At 42.5% G+C, this 24,554-nt stretch overlaps 1 protein-coding gene across 2 annotated transcripts in view; it reads right to left on the reverse strand.

Moving 5' to 3' along the window:
• Positions 1-23,829, reverse strand: part of wnt4 (wingless-type MMTV integration site family, member 4) — a 45,253-nt gene extending 21,424 nt beyond the window's left edge. Inside the window, exons 1-3 of one of the 2 annotated variants that reach the window (XM_078558192.1) lie at positions 23,748-23,829; positions 5,611-5,707; positions 2,503-2,738 (exon numbers count right to left, since the gene is read on the reverse strand). In XM_078558192.1, the coding sequence (XP_078414318.1) occupies positions 2,503-2,738; positions 5,611-5,687 (313 nt within the window). In that variant the 5' untranslated portion in view covers positions 5,688-5,707; positions 23,748-23,829. Of the gene's footprint in view, positions 1-2,502; positions 2,739-5,610; positions 6,215-23,747 lie in introns of those variants that run through there. The other variant, XM_078558191.1, reaches the window with a different exon arrangement.
• Positions 23,830-24,554: the final 725 nt, after the last annotated feature.

Genomic DNA, 24,554 nt, shown 5'->3' on the forward strand with positions numbered 1-24,554 from the left:
AGCAGGTAAGCTGTGGCAAAGGTAGAGACAGGTGATGTTGCAGAGGTTAAAGTAGCTGTCTTTGTGAGGGGGATGTCTTTTTGTGACATTCTCAATACTGTCACTGCTGTGTGTGAATGTCCTTGGATTACTATCATTGCTCTGTGTATGATTGTCCTGGAATTTCTGTTCCTACCCTGTATGTGACTGATTTGGGATTACCATAGCTGTCTAGATATCACCATCACTGGTCCATTTGTGGCACCATTGGGACTATTGTTTGCCTTGTATGTGTGTTATTCCGAGTACTACTTTCTCTATTTGTACATCTCAATTGCATTAATTCTATGCATTTTATTTGTCAATGCGTGAATTACGAGAGATAAAAATAAACACTGAGAAATGTGAAATAAAAACAGAAAATACTGGAAACACATAAGAGATGGATCAGGATTTGAAATAGAAAGACGGAGGTGGAAATGTCATGTTCAGTTGGGGCAGGGGCGGGTAAACCAATGAGTAGCAGATTGGCCATCTGTTATACACCCCAAGAATACCCCTTTCATTAGCTTCTGTAGCAATGAAAACCATGCAGGCTGTATAACAGATGCCAGTCCGCTTTGACCTGTTCTACAACCCCATGGAAGTTGAATGTTCTGCTCAGGTTTTCTATCGTATTTCTTGAATTACTGATATGTGACATTTTTATGTCATTATATTCTAGTGTTAGAAGCTGTGTCATTATCAGTTCTCTTAACTATTTTTCTTCTCTCCCACTCTCCTGAATTTGTTGACTCTTAGGGCCTGAAAGCCCTTTGATATTTGCATGTTGGTCATTGTTGATGTGTGAGCTCTAACGATCAGCAACCCATTTAACCACACAGGGAACCATTTCTGTGCCCAACCTTGCCCTTGCCTAAAGTTCACAGTCCACAGTGAAGGTTGCTGGATAGCCATGAGCGGTGAACCCTGGCCAGTGGATTCCTACTTAAGTGATGAATGTTGACCATGAACTGGGATCAAATCTTAAGTCTTCCTCATCTGTAAGGCTCAACTGTTCACTGGATAAACTCACTGAGCCATTAGAGAAGATGTATAATTGGTGTTATCCTAGATTATGATCGAGGGTAACACCAGTATTATTGTCATTAGATCAATCATTGGACTTATCAGCTATTTCAGAACCCATTGAACCGCAATGGAAGCAAGTCATCCTTGATCCTGAGGGACTACCTAAGAAGAAGACTGTTATTTCTAATCCACCTGTGCATCATACACCTCTGGATCACAGTCCATACATGACCTTGCTATTCCAGATTCACATTTTGCCTCCTGGTTGCTATCACTGATCTACACTTCTTTGTTCAGGATTATTAAAACAATACATCCTCTTTGGGTTTCACTATTGGTTATCTAGGTCTTTCAGTGATATATTTATAGTTTGTCTCAGAAGTTGTTTTGTATTCTATTTCAGATGAAGGGCAGAAGCCCAGTTGCAAAATACCCCTAAAGGGTGAAAAGAGGAGGGGAGAAGACAAGTTACCCCATGGAGCAGTAATTCCAAGCCTATTGTGGCAGTGAGTGCAGACTAAGGGAGATAAAAAGTTTGATCATTTTGAAGTCTTGGGAAAGAATGGGTTAGAGTGAGAGATAGTGTAATGAATCATGACTTCAACACAGTGAACAGGACAATATATTTGCAGTTTAGGAGCAACAAGAGAAGTAGTGTTGATAAATTAGAAAGAGGCAAGAGACCTATCATTGTAGTTTAACCTTTATTGACTTTCCAATAATTAATTCCTCTTCCGGGCACAGAGAATCCAGATCCTCCCACCTATCATTGTAGTTCATCCATTATTGACCTTCCAATAATTAATTCCTCTTTTTGGGCACAGAGAATCCTGATCTTCCCAGTATTCTATCTTGAGATTGTTGTCACAAATGTATATGTGCAACCATCCTCTCAGCCTTTGTATCAATGTATTTAATTTATGAGTAATCATTGCTCCTGCTCTCAATATCTTGTGTTGAATTATTATTCCTGATCTATGTATATTAAATCCCAAGATTACAATGATAGATGTATGCCTTCTCTAGGAATTACTCATTCTTATAAATGCAAGTTCTTTTCTTACCTTTAACTTGTGTGCCTTTGGCTTGTGATAACTATCCTTCAATTCTCCTATCATATTCCTGGAGTATATGACAATATAAGAATTTCTAGAAGCAGGAAAAGATCATGAAGGACTGCAAGTCTTTTCCCTTTTCATAGATCAATTATCTCTAATCCCTTCACCATTCTCAAAACATTTCTCAGTCTCTCTCGTTCCAGATTTTCAATTGTTTTTTTGAACCCAAAACTATCAACTTCTGCTTTTTAATTTAACCACCTCTGTCGCTGTTTTAATTGTGCATTGCCACTGATTCTTGCACCATTCGTGATTCATGTCCTGCGTTTGTAATCTCTGATCTATGTACCTGGTGTGCAATAACCCGGAATTATTGGTCTCGCTCTCTGTGTACCTTGTGTGACCACTTTGCCGAATACAGGCAGTGTGTCGACAGTGGAGCAGTTCCAGCGGCGGTTTCTAAACTGATGCTGACACTCTTCTATCGCCAGCTCCGCTCCTCTCCGCACCGAGTCCATCACCTCCACATTGCGCTTGCAGATCTGGATCTGTCGGTTTATCAAGCCCTTCAACCTCTCGCACGTCTCCTCATCCTGAATGCTGGCGATCGACGACAGCTTGGCCAGATACCTGTTAGAGCAGCCAGAAGGCACCAGGTTAGCAGGAGCAGGGATCCGTCAGTGCAAAACAAAAGGGGCTGTGGCAGTTTCAAAATAACCGGAGGTCTCACCACAGTGTGACCAGGCAGATCTGCCACAGTTCAAAACAGGAGATTTACCAGTATGATATAGGGGGTCGACCTCAGTGTCTAACAGAAGATCTATTGCAATACAGCCCAGGTATCATAGCTTCAGAACCCGAAAGACATTCCCTGGGCCAGTGCCAAAAAAATGTCTTAACTATCTGTTTTGTTTTGTCTGGAGACTTCCTTAATATTTAACGTTCTCCACTCAAATGTTTGTAATCATAAGAGGTCAACACACGACGGAGGTTCTAACAAAAAAAAAGCACGAAAAAACGAAAGTTGTTTGTAAATTCCAACTTGCCCAATTCGCTCCTTATTTCAGTAAAATTGGAGTTAAAGAATCTGAGTGAGCTTTACATCAACTCATGACAACTGTTCAACGAGGAGGACCGGGGAATGAAGGCTCATCAAACCAAGTATTGGACAACCAGTTACACTGCAAACTCTGGTCTTTTCTACAGCGTCTTGTAATAATGTTTGTAATATTTTATTAATTAATTGCAATATTTTATGCGGATTTTTTTGACAAGAGGAGCATTTTATCTCGGTAACGAGCAGTTTTTGAAAAATCCCTTCAGTGTATTTGAAACGGATGTGTACAAAATTGTGCGTATGTTTCGGGGAGGGGTGTAGGAACAATTATGTTTTAATTTTGGAGGCAGAATTATTACTGAAAACGATCAGAACATGGATTGTGGGAATAGTGTAGGTCACACATTGTGTATATATTTCGCACAGTTCTAAAAGATGAAATGTTATTTGTTTGGGGACGGTTTTTTTTGCATTAAAGTATATTAATGAGCAAATCCCAAGATTTCACTTGCTCCGCCACTAAATATCTAGATTTGAAAACAAATTCTTAAAACAATCTTCAGAAGAGTCATTATTCAGCCTGATAATTTAAAAAAAGGATAAACTATTTAATCAAAAAAGTTGTAAATTCATCTGATCCTCGCTGTGTGTATTGTAGTTTATGGGGAATTGCCCACTAAATTTCACATTAGAAAAAGGACCTGCGGTTTATTACGGACACCCACCACTTGCCTTGCGGCTAATGAGTTCTCTCTCCATATACCAGCGTGAAGCCTGTCAGGTCAGTCAGTATAGTCCTGGCCATGGTAACAATGCAGATTCCTGTAAACCAGAACACTCCGGCTTTCACAGATTTCCCAAATTCTAAACGTTATTGGAAACGAACGCATTTCCTTATCTGAGGAGTTCAAAGTTGCAACAATAATAAAAAAAAAATCACTTTTTGTAATTAAAGGGTTAAGAGTATTTGAATCTTCCTTTCTGTAGTATGGTGCACCTTCATTTAACCTTATAAAACCCCCACCCCTCGAATAACTTGATCGGTTGTAGGCCGCCCTGCCTCCTCTCTGTTGGTTAGGGTCGTCCACAGTAAGCACAATCAGGCTGGCGAGGTATCTGTTGTTTGGGCGGTTCACAGCACTAATGACAGTGTACGAGACTGTTGTTGTGCAAAGCTGACCTTCAGCTCCCCCCCAAACAGCTCCCCCTCCTCCGATTTGCCCAGTATCGTTTGGAAAACAAATACTTTCTTTAATCAGACATGGGAAAAAGACAGGTCTTCCTCTCTCACACTCCTATCTCTGTTTCTTGCGGATTTTAGGACAATATATATATATATGTTCCAACCGCAGAGGACAGAACAATTGTATTTAATTCCGTGGGCTCTATAAATCACATGAAATGCTAATTGTGTAGGACCAGCATCGCACTCCCGTAGAATTACTTTAAAAAAAAAATCACCACATGCTAGTAATTTAAATTCGCGGCAATTCTTGATGCAAGCAATTTTTAAAAAACAGTTCTAAATTCACCCCTTACCTCTGTTTATACATGGGTCTGATTATAAACTTTTATTTTGTTGAAAAGGGTCAATATTGGAGAATCACTGGCGATCCAGACAGACTGGACATCTTTGCAGTACAAGGAGAGGCTATATTCCAGGTACCACCCAGCTGTTATTCCTCGGTTATATCAACATTTTCTACACGAATGACATATTTTGACTCGTTTCTTTCTTAAAAATAAAATCATTGGAATAAAGCAGCCTGGGGGAATCCCACAATTTAAATAACACGCCTGTCATCTGCCGGTACCTTCGCTCACAGTATGAATGAAAAATGAGGATTAATTGAAAGCACGTATCTGCTGAAGTGTAGAACAGGTCTGTACAAGTCTACTTTTTCTCTCTCTCCCACTCTCTCTCAGATCACCCCACCTAACTAATGAAAATTAATGAATTGAAATAAATAAATAAGATTGGCATCCCACAGCCCGAGGGGCATTGATTATTGGCAAAGAGATGTGTACCAGTTAAAAAAAAAACTTTCAAATGTTATAAATATAAATGTAACTCCACTATATTATCAGTCAAATTATATAACAAGGATCAGTTTAAATTGCCCAATACTTAATGCTTTAAAAGGGTGGCATTGTTTTACTGAGAAACCTTTCAGAGCCTGAATGACAACAGGATGGGAGTCAAGGGTCGGAAAACACTGATCTAGATAGATCTGAAGGTCTTATTTTTTTTTTAAAAAAGTCACCAAAACACAAGGAAAAAAAGGTGACTTTTTTGGAAGAGAACGAAACTTGAACGTGTTTAACCCCCCCCACTCACCTCATGCATTCTGCCTGTTGCACCAGCTCACCCTCAGATGAGGGGATTAGAACTTTTTCTTTGCAATAATATTACAAATGTAATAAGTCATAATTATCAACACTTACAGCCAGTTACTAGCATTTGCCGTAAACAGAGCCAAGATCAGGACGAGAAGCGAACGCAGGAAGCAGACCGGAGTCATCCCGAAGAAAGTCCAGCAACCTAAAATCCAGGCAAAAATATTTGATCCCTTAATTGCAGATGGTTTTTTCAAAATAAGTGTTTCAGAATTTTTCCCTCATAAAGATCACATAAAGTGCAACAAGTCTTTTTTAGTTTTCCAGGTTGTTTGTTACAGGTTAAAAAAATCTTCGCCCCAAGAAAGATCCACTCAATTTCTTTAAAAAAGTTATAATCAAGGATGTCGCCAATATATATAAATGTATACGGACGGAGAGAACGTCTTTAAGTGCTGTTTGAGTGTGGTTATAAGTGATTTCTGGTGAAATAGTACAAGCCTTCTACGGTCGAGGGATGTGATGTGAGTTTAGCGGAGGTTCGGTGGAGCTCCAGCCGGGTCCAGGCGAGCTCTGGTTGGGTTGCAGAGGCAGGAGGTAGCGCTGCGAGTCCCGGTGCGGTGTCGAAGGCTTGTGTCCGTGGGATGTTGCGCCGAGGCTGGGTGAGCAGGAGAATGTGAGGAGGCGAGCCGAGCCCCGCTCGGATCCCCGATCGGGCACAGAGCCCCCCCGGGGGCGGGGTAGGCAGCACAGGGTTGGACCGGCCACCGTGTCAATCAGCCCCACAGGCTGCTTCCATTCGCCGCTGTGTGTGGTGTATAGAGGCGCTGATGAGTCACTGATACACTGACAGGAGCACCATCTGACAGCGAATACATAGGAGAGCTGGACAGAAAAGAACTGAAACAACCGGTAGAGGGAGAGAAGTGAAGTAGAATGACAGTCCCTACATTTCTCACCCCTCAGAGAAAGCGTTTCTCCTTTAAACACTCCTTTTAAACTGACCAGAACTTAGTCTTATCAAAACGAAATGCCCTTTCCCCCTACCCGCCCCCCACCTTTACATTTTCTCTGTGGCAGGTGATTGCTCGTATTGTTTTATAGTCACACTGGCACCAGCATCCCTTGAGTACATCAACCAATTAGCCACACTTCATGTGCAAGATTAGAAAGTTGAACGTGGGCAGCCTGTTTACAGTGTATCAGAGCCAAGCCCGAACCTGTTCTCAACCAATGTTCACACTTTCCAACATGGATCATAAAATAGCGACCGGGGCAGGAACAATGCCTCATTTTCTTGCTCCCAAGCTCGGGAACACTGAGGCCATTTGTAACACTTCAGTTGCCTCCCTGGCTGAGATCAGCTCACACAGGATAGCCTGGAACAAGAAAACACACTCAACTTCTCAAACTGAAACTGTAAGGTATTTTCCCTTCAGCTAGCAGGGGCGGCAGATAATAATCCTTAGCCTTTGTATTGAAGCTTTTTTCCCCTTTAAAAGACAATCACATGAGTAGCATTGTGAGGGAAATGTCCTCATGTGTCCCATGTGTAACAAAATCATGTTCTTTATAAATAGGTTTATGATTTAATTACACATGGCACAAAGAAGGAATCTTCTCCCAAGGTTAATACCGATGGCAACAATGAGTGTGAGGATGAGGAGGGAATCATATGACATGGTGATACATCAAAATCCCTACAGTGGATAACTGAAGTTTTTAGACAGATTCTGGCCACATGCAACACTCAATAAACTCATGTGGTCATCTAAATTAGGCTCAACCGAGGGTCCAGGTTGGGGTGTTCACTAGGGTGACCAACTGTCCAGTATTTTAAGGAATTGTCCCTTATTTTGACTGTTTGTCCCGTGTCCCTTATGGGATGCCTTTGTACCGTATTTCTATGACAGCCGGTGAGAGACTGAGCCTGGGAGTCTCCAGGGTGAGTTTGCCTGTTTCGACAGGGACTGCAAGTGAGTGAATCGGCCAGCAGAGAGATGATAATGCTGTGATTGAACAAGGCAGGTTGTAAATTTTAGCTGATTTTAACACCTCCCCCCTTCCCAATGCTATTATGGTCTTAAACATCCCCCCTCCCTCCCCACCCCCTCTCAAGCTTACCAAACACCCACCCCCCTCATGGTCACCAGAACGCCTGCCCGTCCCACAGTCGAAGTGTCCCTTATTTTATTTCATAAGAGTTGGTCACCCTTGTGTTCATAGGGGTCGATAAAAATTGCCTCATCTGACAGGAAAGGATCAATCATGTAGGAATACAACAGAAATTGACCCCCAATACTTTGAAAGGCAGTTCATGGGGGAAGGGAGACAAAGAGCTATTCCAGTCTGCAAGACAATTTGCTTTTCACTCTGTTTATAAGCACCATGGTGACAAATAAATTACATGGCGATGCCATGTCATCACAATCAGTGTGCCAGATCCATTCGCACTTTTTAACATTTAAGCTATTAAAGGAACTCGGCTAGAGGACTGTAGTTTCACCTCTGGAACTGTGTTCCAATCCAACACAGACATAGAGATGAACAAGTCTCCATCCTCTAACAACTCTTAAGAATTTGGGGTGAAAGGAGTTCTATGCTTTGGAAGTCCCAAGGAGGTGTAAGGTGCTATATCAATCCAAGTTCCTTTTTAAACTTGTGTGCACAGTACCCATAATTCAGCATACATTACCATTAAATTAATCATAAAGATACCAAAAGAATTGTTGGCATGGGGAATGGAAATGTCACACTGATTCAGCAGCAGATGCTATCCTGAAGTTGCATTTAAGGTGCATAGGTTTTGTGAAATAGAGGGAGTTTTACAGTAAATCTAACACATGCTATACCTGACCTGAGTAGACTCCTGAAAGTTGAAAATTGGCAAAACTGGGCAAATATTCCATTCTTTCTCTTTAATGCCACAAATTGCTCTTGTATTAAAAGATAAATTACCCGCAAAAGACCTTTGAAATTTTTTTTTACTGTTTATAGATAGACCTGGAACCTCTCACCTTGCACTGATTATTTTACGTGCAGCCTATTGCTGGAATTGAGCTCTGCTTGCAAAACTCCTGAAAATGAATGATGGGACTCCTTTATGAGACAGCTCCTATTTGGCCTTACATGTATGATCCAGTAAAAGGTGGTGTAACATTTGCACAAATAGTAAAAGTACACAAAATGTAGAAAGACCACAAGAATGGGTTGTATGGAAATAGGCTGGTTTAATATGGGAAAGATTTTGAGATAGCCAGATGAGATATTGGGAGTGAAATACCTCCTGCTGATATTAGTTCAGCTACTTTAGCATTTTTTTGTGAACGTATGAAGGTTTCAAGATGAAAACACTTTATAGGATGCAGCATTACTGTTGTGTTAATTGATCATTTGGCAATATTGGGCTTATGTTATCAGACTGTATTGGACCGGATTCAAACACTGATACCTGAGAAAAATTGAAAGAATGTGATTTCAAGAAGCATAATATTCAATAGATTGGCGTTTGTGTCTTATTGAAAGCTGGGGATATTTATTATATTCATTGAAAACAAAAATGGGCCCAGATTCAAGTCCAGCCCAAGCTGGATTCCTTTGTTTCCTTTGTCTGTTAGCTGTAAAGGTCCTATGTGAAATGAGTTTGAGTAGGCTTAATTCACATTGCAGTGGGTCCACCAACCCAACGTGTTATGCCTTAGGGTAGGTCCTAATTCAAGTCTCACGCATAAGCTTCTTGAGCCAGTTACTGGGGAAGAGTAGCAGAGGAGATTTCCTGCTGCTTTCCCATGGTTTTTAGATTCAGAGTAAATTCTCCTTGGTAGTCTGCAACCAAGACATTTTACTATTGGGAGTGGGACAGCTGCACTCATCAGATACAAGTACCCCTTCTGGACCTCAACCAAGTATTGAGAGCTGCTGCACCTGTTTCTGCTTGCCTGGCCTGTTGGGAGTGGGGTTTAAACCCAACCCTTCTGCCTCAGAATACTACTGCTCATTCCTCATAGTGGCAATGGGCCCCCTTAGGTACGCATTTGGAAAACTCACTAAGAGAAGTGATAGGATGGCTAGTTTGGGAAAAGGGAAATTTCCATAATAGGACTGTAGCACACACTCCTCTGGTGTTTGGGCTGAGAAGCGTTGCTGGGCAAGAGTGACGGGAGTTTTAATCTGCAACTAACCATGCCATAACAGCAACAACTCATCTTTAATGTAGTAAAATGTCCCAAGGAGCTTTACAGGTGCATTATCAATTTACCTTACCACATATAACTGACCACCCTCTTTCTAAAGTAAAAACAAAAAGTGCTGGAAATACTCAGCAGGTCAGGCAGCACCTGTGGAGAGAGAAACAGAGTTAAATTTCAGTTCGAGGACTTTTTTGTCAGAACTTGAAAAAGATAGAGATGTAACAGTTTTTAATCAAATACAGAGGCAGGGGAAGAGGGGGAAAGAACAAAAGGGAAAGTCTGTAATAGGGTGGAAAGCAGCAGCGATTAAATGACAAAAGGGATGATGGTGCAAGGCAAAAGTGGTTGGTAATGGAACAAGTAAAGAAACATCGTGCTATAACTGATCATGCTATATTTAACTTAGGAGTGCTTGAAATTAGAATGTGTTCCATTCTCAGCTGCAACATTCCTCACCTTTGTGGAATGAAAAGTTTCATAAAAACTAATTTTATAGTGAGATGAGTCTCAAACATGAGTCTTGAATCATCAAGGCTTGATGAATAGTGGGCATTAAACACAGCAGATGGTCGGAACAATTGGGACTAGTGTGGGAGAACGTATGATCCAGTAAAAGATGGTGTAACGTTTGCAAAAATAGTAAAAATGCACAAAATGTAGAAAGGCCACAAGAATGGGTTGTATGGGAAATGAAAACCGTAGGCTGGTTTAACATGAGAAAGATTTTGAAATAGCCGGGTGAGATATACTGGTGGTGAAATACCTCCTGCTGATATAAGTTTAGCTACTTTAGCAGTAATTTAAGCCTGCTTATTTTCAATGGGTTAAGAATTGCATTAAAATAGTATAGACAGAAATTTCGCACAAATCCATTAATCATCAGGCTTAAAATAAATAGCATGCAGGAAATTAAGCTTACCATCATATTTTTGATATTGGTCTAATGACATTGCTGACATTGATCTGCTTTAGGGCAGCATTTTGCAATGAGGACATGGCTATTTAGAATTGAATTTTCTTGCTTCTTTTGTCATGGTGGAACTGAATGCAGTGCTTTGTAAATAGAATTTTTGATAATTTTATCTCTGTTTACATCACTTGGTGAGAACACTCATACAATTTGTCCAAATTAAATTATGAAAGGTTACTCCTAGGCACAACTTTTCTCTTTCAGAAGCTCATTGACCTGCCTTGCATTTCCAGCATTTGCTGGAAGGGTTACTTTTTAACCCTTGTAAGCTGAGTTTGCCATTTGTTGCTTGTTAACCCTCACTGCATCATCTTTACCCATCAATCATCTAAATAGCTTACAAACAGAAAACAAAATAGTTAAGAAAAGATGGGAAATATCAATGCTATATTGTTGGCAAAGAATTACAGCACAGGCATTGCCTTGTCTGTTATTATACAATGACTAGTTATTAAATTCCTTTGTTTGCTTTTTTAACTGTGATGTTAACCTACTATGCAGCAAGCTATTTTCTATCTACCATTCTAATGGAGACACTAATCTAGCAAAAATAAATTAATCTCTCCATTAAAACAGTGGACGGATAATGCAATACAGCATAATTTGCAAGCTAATACATTGGATTTGCTCTCTCCTTTGCGAGATGCCTTTGGGCTCAATACAAATAGGTGTTACTGAAAGACCAAGAGTTTGAGCAGAAGCCTGATTTAAAAAAAATCTGGGTACTTGTACAAATGATAACGCTACATATTTCATGGCTAACTTTACCCTTGTTCTTACCTCCCAGGCTCAAGGTGGGAGTATAGATGAGTGATGACCTTTTGGTCAGCTGTAAAACATGACACATTTCTTAGGAGAAACCAATCGGCTCTTTACTAGAGACCACTTTCCAAGTTTCATTTGTCTTAATCTTTTGTGCTGTCCTTTCCCACTCCCCAATCTGAGGAAGTGCAGGGCTCCTGTTATCACTTTATAAAGAACTGACTTGGCACCCATATTAATCAAATCCACAGACACTGAAAAGCAACTGATTTACTAGTGAGTACTGGGCCACATGCCAAACGCCGTATGGTAAAGAGGGGAAAGATTAAACAGTTAAATTAACAATAAAGCTCCATTTCACAAAGTTCTATTTAACGCTGCATTTCTGAGCAATTTAGCAATTAGAATTGTTCCAACGGGAAGGTTTCATGTTTAACTTTACATAAGTTAATGACAGGAAAAGGGATATTTGTCTCATAATTGATTGTACTTCTGATAGATAGGGCTTGAGCATATTACAGTGAAATCTTATTAAATACAATACTTAACACTGAAAAACCTTGTCTGTGACACTCCAGATAACTCTGCTTTATGGCTAAGATAGTGAGTAACTGAGTTATAAGGACCAAGACATTTCCAAATTCACGTTGGCTGATTTCAGGCAGGACAGTGCAAAGGAAGATCTGCCTCAGTTGTGCCCAGTGCTCCTTGTTAGATATGTGAAACTAGACCAAGATTTCTGCTGCTGACTGCTATCCAGCAGTGCCTACTGGAGTGTGCATATATATACAATGGATAAAACAGGATCAAAATTTGCTGCGATGCCTCTCATGCTGGTCAAAATCACCAACAGAAGTAGTATTCAACTTCTTCCTCCTCCCAGGCATTTCCTCAGGATCAAGGACGACTTGCTTCCACTCTGATTCAACGGGTTCTGATCAGTGGCTTATCAGTGTAATGCGTGATCTGCAGACTCTGCCACATGCTGGTGATTGAAGGATTGGGTAGTTGGGTAGATCAAGGCAATTCAACCACTATGCTACCGGCTGCTTTCGGGTGGAATCGTGGGATATTTGAAACATCAGCCAACGTATTGTTTGTGTGCGCTGTCCAGTTTTATTGTTTCCTTGGGACCTAGCACATCATTATGATAGTGCTGTCACTTCTTGTCTCAGCCTACCCATGAAGGATGCTTCTTCAGCAAGGTACCGAACGTCATTTGGCACTCCTGAAATCATACGTAGGGAGGACTATCACCTTCAGGAGAGATGAGCTGGATGGGATAAGAAAGTCTATGTGTCTTACCAGATTACCATTTAGCAGGGAAAGCTATATCAGTTTAGGAAGTGATGATGAATTATTTTTAATTGATGGGGGAAAGACAGATAATGCAGTGGAGTTAAAAATAATGAAGTAAAGCTAGTAGAAGCTATTGGTTGGGTTTCAAAAGCGCATTTTCAAGAGGAAGAGAAGACAAAGGAAAGTTTCATTGTAGGTCTTGGGGTAGAATAAGGCAAAGTAGGAAATGGTTTGGCTTTCAACGCAATAAGGATTAAGAGGAGTAATAACATATAGGCTGGAATAGTTAGAGCTTAGTAAGAGCAAATGAGGAAAGATCAGAAGGACAATAACCTATGATTATTGATAAAGTTGAGAGACCAGAAAGGCACTGATGGAGACCACAGGTCAAGGAGTATATGATGGAAGTATACTCTGGGTTAATTTTGAAAATAAAATTGATGGTTTGACATGTTTTAAATCAATTTGTTATCTACTAATTCTTCCCTTGTTTTTTTCTTCCTTCCCTCTTTTCCCAGGCCTCTTGCCAAGTTGCTCCAAAGCTTGCCACTAGATGTTGCGTAAGAATGCCTGTTGAGATCTCTTCCTCTGACTTCTTTCCCTCCCTCAATGGCATTTGCTCATCACTTCCTTCACAAAGGTATAGCTGTGTACAGCAACCCAGAAAAGTGTGACATCAAACTTGCAGCCCACTACTCTATGGTGCAACTTGCTGGCTCTCTGATGCATAGTGCCACAGTTTAAAGTTAAGAATGTGAAATTAAAATAAGAAACAAAGGCAACATTTTTAACTGAGAGTGTACTAGAAATATAGAACAAATTACCAGCAGAGATGGTGAAATGGTAAACCATGGCAGGTTGAAGAAAATGGACTCCTATTAGCAAAGACGATTCAAGACTCGATTCACAGTAAGCAGCCTGATATAAGGTTTAGGAATAGAAGACTAGGTAGACCAGTGGTTTTCTCTTGCTCAATACTTGGATGTATTTTTTCAATGTATTAAAACCTTATATCAGTAAATATGTTATTTTTGAAGTAGTGGTGAATTATTTAAAATGTTTGGGAAAGGGAATAGGAAAGCATTCATTCCATAAATGTACAATGTAAATATGTAGATTTCGTACTGGTTATAAAGCTGACCCTTAGTGTTAATACCCATATGCTGAATTCTACAATACTTCAAAAACTGTTTGTCAAATATCCTAGCTCACTTTTATCCTTGGTGCAGGAAACTTCATTCCACATTTCAGTGGCTCACCTTAAACTCTGGCGACAAGACAGAACAGCTTACCGAATTCATGTTTGAGCTTGATGAATTTTCATTTGAACTAACATAACTCAAGATGTCTGCACCAACTAAGTTCACGTATAAATATAAATCCTTGACTAATGACTTCAAACAGGATGCCCAAAGAAATGTGAGAAATTAATGCAGATAAGTAATTTTTAACTTTCTTCAGGCTTCCTGGTTGGGTTTTTTTCATGTTTATTGCCTGTTTTCGGGTGGATTCAGGGTGGCTTGCAGAGTTAACTGGGTTTGGGTGTACTAATGTTGAATCCCTTCCCTTAAATATGCTTTGAAGTTTTGTTTTGAAGGTTGAGAGAAGATTTCACAGAGGTGTTCAAAATCAAGAAGGATCTGGACAGAGTAGATGGGGAGAAACAGTTCCCTTTGACGGAAGGGTTGAGAACCAGAAGACACTGATTTAAGATGATTGACAAAAGAACCAACAGTGACATGAGGAAAAACTTTTCTTTTTGCAGCGAGTGGTTAAGACCTAGGATGCACTGCATGAGAATGTGGTTGAGGCACATTCAATTGAGGTCTTCAAAAAAGAATTGGATAATTATTTGAAGAGAAAAAAAAAAGTAGGGCAATGAGGAAAAGGTGGGGGAGTGGGACTATGTGAGTTGCTCTTGCAGAGAGCTGGCATAGACACAATGGCCTGAATTTTACCCTTGGTGGGCGTGTGTGATCGGTGGGCCTGGGACCTGGGAACAGGCCCCCAACCATGATCGGCCCATGACCGCGATTTCACACTGGCTGGCCAATTAAGGCCCGCCCAGTGTGAAACACATCTCCCCAATGGCTGGGAAGGGCTTGGCTGGGGCCTGTCGGGCGCCGGGTCCATTGGCGGCCTGGCGGGTGGTTTAAAAATGACATAGACAGCTCCTTGAAGGCTGCCAGGAAAGAACATATCTTCCGTGTTCTGGAGAGTGAAGCTATGGCCTCAACAGCAGCTGGAGATGCCAGGCGGGAGGGCAGGTCGGGTGGGCACTCGGCACCCCCCCCAAGGTTTTCGGATGAGTGCCTCACAGTGCCCTTGGAGGAGGAGGCTGCCAGGAGGGACACCATCACTCTCAGATATGGAAGGAGGAGGCCACTGCGCCTGAGAAAAAAGCCTGGGAGGAGGTGGCAGCCCAGGTCAGCAGCCATGATGTTGTGTAGTGCATCTGGGTGCAGTCTTGCAAAAGGTTCAATGACCTGCTGTGTTCGGGAAGGGTGAGCACCGTGTTGGCATGGATCAGTGTGGAGAAGTGTTAAGGGCTGGCCATCTGCCCGTGGAACTCAGGGGTGTTAGAGTCTTAGTGCCAACTGTCAATGACTCCGGAACTGGCCAAGGGGTTGAGTCCTGGCTGCTTGGGCTGAGTGCCTTGCAGCTCGAGCGCCACGACTCAGATGTGCCCTGAAACGTGTTCCTCAGCTGGGGTTGGCCAGGCTGCAAGGGCACTGCAGGCAGAGAATGGATTGATCAATTCTCCTCTGTCCTTTCAAGAGAAGATGAGCAATAACAACATTGAGAGGTCACGGACAGGCGGAGGCCCCCCAAACCTCCTAATGTTGACCAGATTTGAGCAGGATGCCTTAGAGCTGAAGAGCCGCCATGCACCTCGTTCAGCCGGTTGTGGAGATGCTGGGATATCAGACGAAGGTAAGAGTGTAGTGCACAGAGGTGAGAGTTTTGGATGGTGCAAACATTCTTGTGTAGTCTCTTCATTGATGGTAGCCTCAAAACTAGAGTTCCCATTGATCACTGAAAGACAATGGCACCATGATGCAGAACTCCATTGTCTCACCAGGGTGCCTGGCATGCACAGTGACAGTGTGATGACTTAAGCTAATGACATGTCATTGTTCTTCCTTAGATTCACCAGCAAGCACTCAATCACAGGAGCCTGAAGAGCCACCTCTGATGCCAGAGGACCACCAGGCTTCAGCTGCACCTGTGTCACACCCGCTCTTTGAACCAAGCACCAGCGCAGATACCAGCACCTCGGTGGCCGTTATATCCTTGGCTAGAATGTCAGAGAACGGTGGTGGGGATGCTTCACACTCGCTTGAGGTTCAGGCAGAGGCAGAGAGTCTCCAGGGTGCCGGCAGTCGGAGGACTGCTGGAGACCAGGATGATGCTGAGTCGAAGGCAGATGATGAGCCTCTGGAGTCGTCCATTAGGTGGCAGATGCTGGATGTCCAGTGGAACATGTGGGAGTATCTGGCAGAGATCCACGAGGGTATGTATGCCTTGGCCTCTGTTGTCGAGGGGTCCATGCGAAGCATAAGCACTGTGTTGACCCTCATGGCCGAGCGTACTGCCTCCTCCATTGAGAGAGTGGCGACTTTCATGGAGATGCAGCTCCACGGACAGAATCAGGTGTTCCTGGGGTTGTGCTCGGACCTGCAAGCCCTCACACAAGCAATGACCTCAGGTGGTCAGTGCCAGTGTGGGAGATGGATGAGGCACCCAATATCCCAGCTAGGTGCCAGTCCATCAATGGTGAGCAGGGAGGTCCAGAGTGACCTCACATTGGCACACAAGCTGCTTGTCATCTCTGCGGGCTCCTCTCAGGGCGCTCTGGCTGCAGCTCCTCCACCCCTCTGCCAGTGACCATGGCATCTGATGAGGCTGCGATAATTAGGGAGATGCCAGCCATGGCACTGGCTGCTCCATCCCAGGCGGGTCCAGTACAGGCTCCACTGACCAGAGGGCGACCGCCAAGGTCGTCAAGGCCAACAAGACAGCAGAATCAGCAGACTGTCTCCAATGCTGCTGTCAGCGGGCACCAAGACGTAGCACTCGTAAACCTAAGTTTAAGGCACCATGGGCACAAGAGTTCACGGGCGATCTTCTGTTCTACAATGTTTTGTTTATGTTTACTGGTGTGAAAATGAACACCAGAGATGGTAATGTTTATTTGTTTTGAGTGTGAAAATTACATAAATTTTGTTTTAGTTGTAATGGCCTGAGTATGCTTCACCTTTTTTTTTGGTGCAGGGTACGCCAATATGTAATGCTGGACGTGAGTGGCTCTAAACTTTATTGCCCAGGCACTGAGTGGACTTTGGGTTCAAATGAACAGGTCATTCTAGACATCCTGGATGGAGGCTGCAGCCCTGGTATGAGATGGAAGCAGATATTTGGCAGCCTAGCTGAAGGAGCATTAGATCAAGGTGCCCCTGGTGTCCCTGCCTCCCTGAAGGATACAGAGGTCTGCCTCCATGTCCTCAGCATTCTCCTGACTGTGCTCCTCTTCTGACTCACTACTGGATTCATCCTCTGTGGCCTGTGGAGCTGCTTCAAGATCCTCTTCTTCCAGTGGGTTCCCCCTTGTCAGTGCCAGACTGTGGAGAGTGCAGCATGAAACAACTTCAGTGACACCCGCTCTGGGAGTTATTGTAGTGCTCCCCCTGAACGGTCCAGGCATTAGAAGTGCATCTTCAGAAGACCTGTGGTCCTCTCCATCACTGCCCTTGTGGAGGCAAGACTCCTATTATAATTCTGCTCTGCCTCTGTTCTTGGGTGGCTGAGAGGTGTCATAAGCCACCTTTTCAACGGATAGCCCTTGTCACCCAGCAGCCGTCCATCCAGCTGGGCTGGAGCACTGAATAGCCTCAGCATCTAGGAGTGTCTGAGGATATAAGCGTCATGGGAGCTGCTAGGGTACCTTGCACAGACTTGTAGACTCAGCATCCTGTGGTCATACACTATCTGGACGTTCATCAAGCAGAATCCTTCCTGTTGACGAAGGCACCCGGCTGACCCGCTGGCGCCTTGATAGCCATATGTGTGCAGTCGATTGCACCCTGGCTGCGGGGGAACCCAGCAAAAGCTGCAAACCCTCTGACTTGCTCAGCTTGGCTGGTCTCGTCTATTCGGAAATGAATAAATGTCATTACCGCCTGAACAGAGCTTCTGTCACCAGCTTGACACAACTATGTACAGCTGATTGGGAGACTCCACACAGGTCCCTAACTGAACCCTGGAAAGAGGCAGAGGCATAGAAGTTGAGGGCCACTGTGACCTTCAGAGCCACTGGCATGGGGTGTCCACCCACACAGTTGGAGCTGATCTCAGGCCCAATCATCTCACAAATAGTGGTAACAGTCTCCCTGGAGAAGCAGAGCCTCCTTCGGCATTGCACCTTGGACATGTTGAGGTAGCTGCATTGCTACCCTGTAAACCCTGGCAGCAGGATAGCAGCATCTTCTGCGGCCCCTTCCGACTTGGACTACCTTCTGGCCCTGCTCCCCTTGTGCCTGTGCCTCTCCTCCCACAGGTTGCTCGCCTGAAAGCTGCATTGGGACACCTGGCCTCCTCTGTCTCTGCCCCTCTCTTCCTCCTCAGATGAGGTGCCACCAGCGGAGAGCACCATCCCCTTACCAGGGTTACAGTAGGCTTTCTGATACCTGGAAGGGTCCACATGGTCAAAATTCTCCTGGAGCCTTGGAAACACCAAAGGGTCATGAAATGGAGCCTGGAAATGCTAAGTATGAAGCTCAGAACAGAGATGAAATTGTCAAGTTCAAATAAGCAACCAGCAACAAACAATCTCCTAAACTCCTCACTACTCATACTGGCAATGCTGCTGACCCTTTTTATCCCGCCCTTGGATGAGGTTTTGCAAAACGTGGGCTGCCTGCTGCCAATTTTACCTGTGCGATGAGCGTGAAATCGCATAGGCAATTTAAAATCTGAATCAACTGGGTTTTTAATGGCCTCAAGTGGTCTTTTAATTGACGGTGGGCGCAGCCCTGACACCATGCGCACCCGCTGACCTGGAGATTACACGCGTGCGGGATGACGTCGGGACGCTCGTCCGATGTCTTCTTGCACGATTTTACGCCTGATCGCGTCGAGCGCACGCCCTCCCGATGTGCTGAATAGCCTCCTTCTGTACTGCAAACGTTCTATGATTCTGTTCAATAAGTATTCCTGGGACTGCAATACGAATGGTTGTCACATACAAATCAGACTTAAATGTAGCTTCAGTGTCCCATTTAAAATTTCCTTCCCTCACTTTGTGTGGCTTACTTCCTGAAATGAACACTGGCACAGAGGCATTTGGTGTTGTAAAAAAGCTGCAGACTTGCAAAAACGGAGTTAATGGTCCCCTTCTGAGGATGGGTAGTTTGTTGTTGATAGGTTTTATTTTGGTACTGTTTTGCAATCTCACCTTTGTTGATTGTTTCAGCATTGCTCTAGCTACTGTGGTCTTTATTTTTTTCCAACTTAATCCATTCACCACATGAAGCAATGTTCCTTCCCATATATTTCCATCTGATATGATGAGGTATAAGAGAAGGTTCATAAAGATCTGCACAGGGAACAAGGCTAATCGGGCACGATAGGTAGAGTCTAGCACCCAAAGGCCTCTGTGTATACAGACCAAAGTGGCCAAATCTCAACCTCCCCATTGCTTGAGAAGACTGCACTTCCATCCTGTGGTAATACCAAAGTTGTGCCGGCCTGGAAGCATCTGTGGAGAGAGAAACAAAGTTAACGTTTCGAGCCCGTATGACCCTTCTTTAGAACTGAAGAGAAGTGGAAATCTGATGAAATTTATACTGTTCACTTGTTCCATGTTGTTCTTTCACACAATGCTAACCTTGTTCTGCTATAATCACATTCTGCTTTCTTACCTTTATGCCATTATTAGCATCTTTTTTGGCACTCACCACTACCATTAACACTCCCTTTGTCCTTTAGTTCATGACATCTTTGTCAATCCCTGCTTTGCCCCCACCTATCACTGGCTTTCTATCCAGCTTCACCTGCTCCACCCCCATTAAACAGTATAAATTTCATAAGTAATGTTAAGTCTGTTTCTCTCTCCACAGATGCTGTCAGAACTGCTGAGTTTTTCCAGCATTTTCTATTTTTGTTTCAGATTTCCAGCATTCACAGTATTTTGCTTTTACCAAAGTTGTGCCACTTGTTTGGCCCAAACTTGGAGCCTATCTCTATCAGAGGCACAGCAGTGCCAGTGCCCATAAAAGTCACCATGGCACTCAAACTTAGCACCAGTGGCTGCTTTCAGCTTGAATCAGGGGCATTTGTAACATCAGCCCACTGGCAGTCCACCGCAAGCAATTAAGTAACTAAGTGAGCTGGCTGGTTTATATTGTTTCCTTTGGGCCTAGCATGTCAGTGTGGTTGTGCTGTTAACATTTATGGGGTGGCTCAATCTCTATAGCTGCAAGGTGCAATCAAATGTGCCCACACCGTCATACTTGCCCTTTCTGAGAACACAAACAGTTTTGTCAGCTGGAAAGGATTTCAATTAATCATCGTGAAGCTGGTGTGCAATCAGAATCATCTCACTCTGCAACTTAACACTCATTAAAAGGTTAGCTACCATAAATCATTATGTGAGGACAGCACTTTTCATAGATGACAGGTAGGATAGCTGACTGGGGATAGGAGGTCCTCTTTGTGCATGCCCTTGTTTGGATCCTATGGACTCCTGCTCAGCAGTGAAGCTCACAGTGCTTTAAGGATTGTCATTAAACAAGATCATAAATCTTCTAAAGGCATGCTTCAGGTGCCTTAAAAGATCAGGGGGGAGTACTCCAGTACAGTCCTGCCGGGGTGTTTCACACTGTTGTTTGCTACATGCTGCACAGTTTTGCCATTCACAAAGGACTCCTGATGTCCTGGATGTGGTAAAGGAAACTCTTTCGAGTTATCAACAGTCACAGATTGCAACTCTTTCGAGTACAATCACAGTTCTTGGTTTCCAGGAGTGGGACACGAACCCACAACCCTCTGATTCAAAGGCGAGGGTGCTATGAACTGAGCCACAGCTGACACCTCATGTGGTAGAGGAAGGTGAACAAAGCCGACAGGGTGGTCAGGCAGACTAGACCCTGCTGGAAAAAAATCTCCTTGCCATCTGCAAGACATCTAGGAATAGCTGGTAACAGACACCATCAATTGTGTCTTCTGCAAAATCTCTTCTGCCATTGTCCTCTACCTTCTGCAAACACTTCTAAAATCATTCATTTGTGGACATTTCCCGCTCCTGAACAACCACCAATGCCCCCAGTTTGGATCTTCCTGCAGCTCAATTATCCATTGTCTTCACTTCCTATGAATCAACCTGTGCATTACATCAGTAGAATTATTGAATGCTCCAAAATATGCTTGCCGTTTCTCTCCTTCATGCTACGTGCTTGGGTTATGTTAATCTAACCTGCCTGACAGGCTTTGGTCAGGTACACAATTTACACTCTGCCTGATTTTATTTTCCATTGAAAGAAAGATCAGTCTGTGTGTAAAACAGGCAGCCGATCTGATTCTATGAAGTGGGATAGAATAAAATTACCCGCTCTGAAGCATTTCAAACCCTGCCTCCTAACTCACTCAGGAGAATGTGATGATTCAAAGAGGGTCACACCCACCATTTGAAGTGCTGCCCTGACACCTTTTCAATGGCAAACCTGGCACAGGGCAATGTTCAGGCCTTCTTATTAAGCACAGTGCCTTCCTCAGTTGCTTACCAACCATCTGAAATGGCATCAGACTTTGTTCTCATTTGAACCAGTCCACAGTGAACAATTATATCCTTCTTAGCATAATAGACATCTCAACTTTCATCTTCACTTTTCCTATATCTGGGGGTAATTATCTATGCGAAGAGGCACCTGAGAAAATCGAATATTGTGACTGATTTCCCTCCATATTGTAATAAAAACAAAAAATGCTGGAAGTACTCAGCAGGTCAGGCAGCATCTGGGGAGAGAGAAACAGCTTTAACATTTCAGGATGATGACCTTTTTTCAGGACAGACCTCCATGTTGTACTTTGTTTTCCACACTTTCTTCAGACACTTCTCTTAACATGCATGGAAGCACCAGATGTCCACCTCAGTTTCTGCAGGTAAGGAATTATTTATTATGAATTTTAAAATATAGCCACAATTTAATTCAGATGCATTGATGCTTTTTAAATGGTGAAATATTGATGAAGATCTATAGTGCAGAATCTAAGGTTGTCTAGAATAGGAGAGTAGACAAAGAACTGAAGTAGTGATTCAGTTATGCCATGCTTCAGTGTTAAAACTCTGTAAATTGTTAGAAGAGAAGATTAAGGGAGATGAAAACGCCAATTTTGAGGTCTTGAAATCACTGGAGATCATAGTTCACACTTTAGAGCTGCTGGAAGTTAATGTTTGGCAGTTTGCTGGTACTTTAAAGGTCTGAATATCTCGTCACTCCTCTGTCCATGAGTCAGAGGTAAACTCTCAGGACTTCAGTGTAAGATTTATTCGCACACAGTTCACATCTCTACTTCAGACCATGCTAACAAATTGATCCATTTCTTTTCAGCACATTGAGTGTCGTGCACTTGATAGTGCACTTGCATATTTGATCTCAATGGTAACTTTCTCTAGTTCCCCATCACATGATCTTCACCGTGAACCAGAATTTCAAGCTGTTTAACTGTCCATCTTCCTTTGACCTGCCAACAATGAATTTTCATATAGTAGAATTGTAACTGGAAGGCAATAGCTTTATAGAATATATTTTGAGAGGTCAGTTGAACTTAGAAATTAAAATCTGAGACTAATGTTGGAGGTCTGGAACTTCTGCAATGGCTCTACTGGACTCCTGTTGTAATACTGGAGGGCACTCATTATCGAACAATGCATCACTAGCTAATGAGTCTGTGAACTTCTTCTCCTATGTTATACTCTGCAGATACACAGACTGTGGAGCATCAGTGATGTGGACCAAATCTCAAAACATGTTGTTTGAGCACATCAGATATCTGCTGGAACATGCTTCTGTCTCTTGAATATGCCCTGTCATATGCCTTCTCTATAGCGGATGCTATTGAAGCCAACTTTAGCATCCCTAACACCACCCTGGGAAAACTCACCGGGAAGTAAAATGTACATATGTTCTGATGCATTGGGGCATTCTGAAAGACAATTATAAGATGCTACATAAATGCCTCTTTTTTTTTATAATAGCCTGTGAAGCCCATTTGGTGTTTTATGATTTTAAAGGTGTTAATTTAAATGCAAGTTGTTGTTCAAGCTTTTTCTTCTAAACAATTTCGAAACAAATGCAGTGAATTATTTCAAAGACACAAAAGGAACCTTAATGTATCTATGTTGTCAGAAGGATTGTACGTAGTTTATTAATGTGTCGGACTTTTCTCCCTGATGCAAATTCAACCTTCACAAACAGATAAAATGAACAGATTGACAAGAGACTTCTTCTGTTCTGACTTTATAAACTGAAACACCAAATGTGAACAATACAAGTCCGCAACAGTGCGTAACTTGTAGAAAAATTGTAAATTGTTAAATGGTCCATACCGGTAATGACAAGAATCCATCAACACTTTATCTGTAGCACTAAGGAGCAGAAAACAGCTTCCAGGAGAAGCTCAGTATTCAACAAAAATGGCATGCAGCACACAGGAGCACGAACATTTTTGGAATGTTGGATAGAGAGAAGCTTATTGCAAAGATTTTTAGACAAATGGCATCTCAGTCTCCAACATATTACATTTAATATCCTTATTTTTGTCATTACATCTCTCCTCAACCTTGTTCCACCATACTGTTTGCAAATTCCTCCAGCCTTAAAAACTCTTTGAGATACTGTGCTCCTTTAGCTCTGACCATCTAATTACTTCCCCTCTCTTCTTAAACCCTGCTTTCAGTGGTAGAACCTTCAGTTGCATTATCCCTGCTCTCTGGAATTTTTACCTTGGACCTCTCCACCACTTACCTCCCAACCTTTACAAAGTTACCTCTTCAGCCAAGCTTTCTGTGACATCTCTTAACAATGTTCTTCCTAGCTCACCATTCATTTTCACTGTCCATCTCTCTGCTGCAGCTTTTTTAGGTCCAGCCTGGGGGTACAGAATCAGCTCCATGATAGACAAAAACCTTTCTAACTGAATGAATATATTATTTTTTGGATTCTTTAAGTCTATAGAGATTTTAGTAAGATTGATTAAATAGTTTCAATAAAAAAAATCAGAGCAAGAAAAAAAATGAGGCCAAAGTAATTGTTTGGATTTGTTTGCTAGTATTTTTAGACACTGTTTAGACTTATGGAGCTTGAAATCATATTGTAGTTGCAAATGTGTTAACATGTTTCTCTGCTATTTACAAAAAGGCACTAGCCTAATTGTCTTAAATCTTTAGTAAAATAGTGGGATAAAGCAATTTCATACAAATATACTAACATGTGTTACTAATATTGCACAGCATGATTCAACTCCATTACACTTGAATCTCTTGGAAACTGTTAGAGAGGAAGAGAAAGTAAACATTTTTCTGATTTCTTTGGGTAAGAACAGTGTTTCCATGACCTGCCTCTGGGGGAATTGTGATTTTTTTTATCCTTTAAAATTACGTGACAGAAAATGTCAAGTTGATGCCTGTGACATTCCTACACGCACTCTGTGCAAAGTTATCAACTCTAAATTATGGAATCGCTCCTTTAAATCTAATTTCCAAATTTGTAAGAAAAGCACCACACGTAATCAGGCCCCGCCATAATTTAATTTTGAAATGATTGCCTTGCGTG

The sequence above is a fragment of the Cetorhinus maximus genome, chromosome 15 (genome assembly GCF_964194155.1).
Source record: "Cetorhinus maximus chromosome 15, sCetMax3.hap1.1, whole genome shotgun sequence".
NCBI classification, from domain to species: domain Eukaryota; kingdom Metazoa; phylum Chordata; class Chondrichthyes; order Lamniformes; family Cetorhinidae; genus Cetorhinus; species Cetorhinus maximus.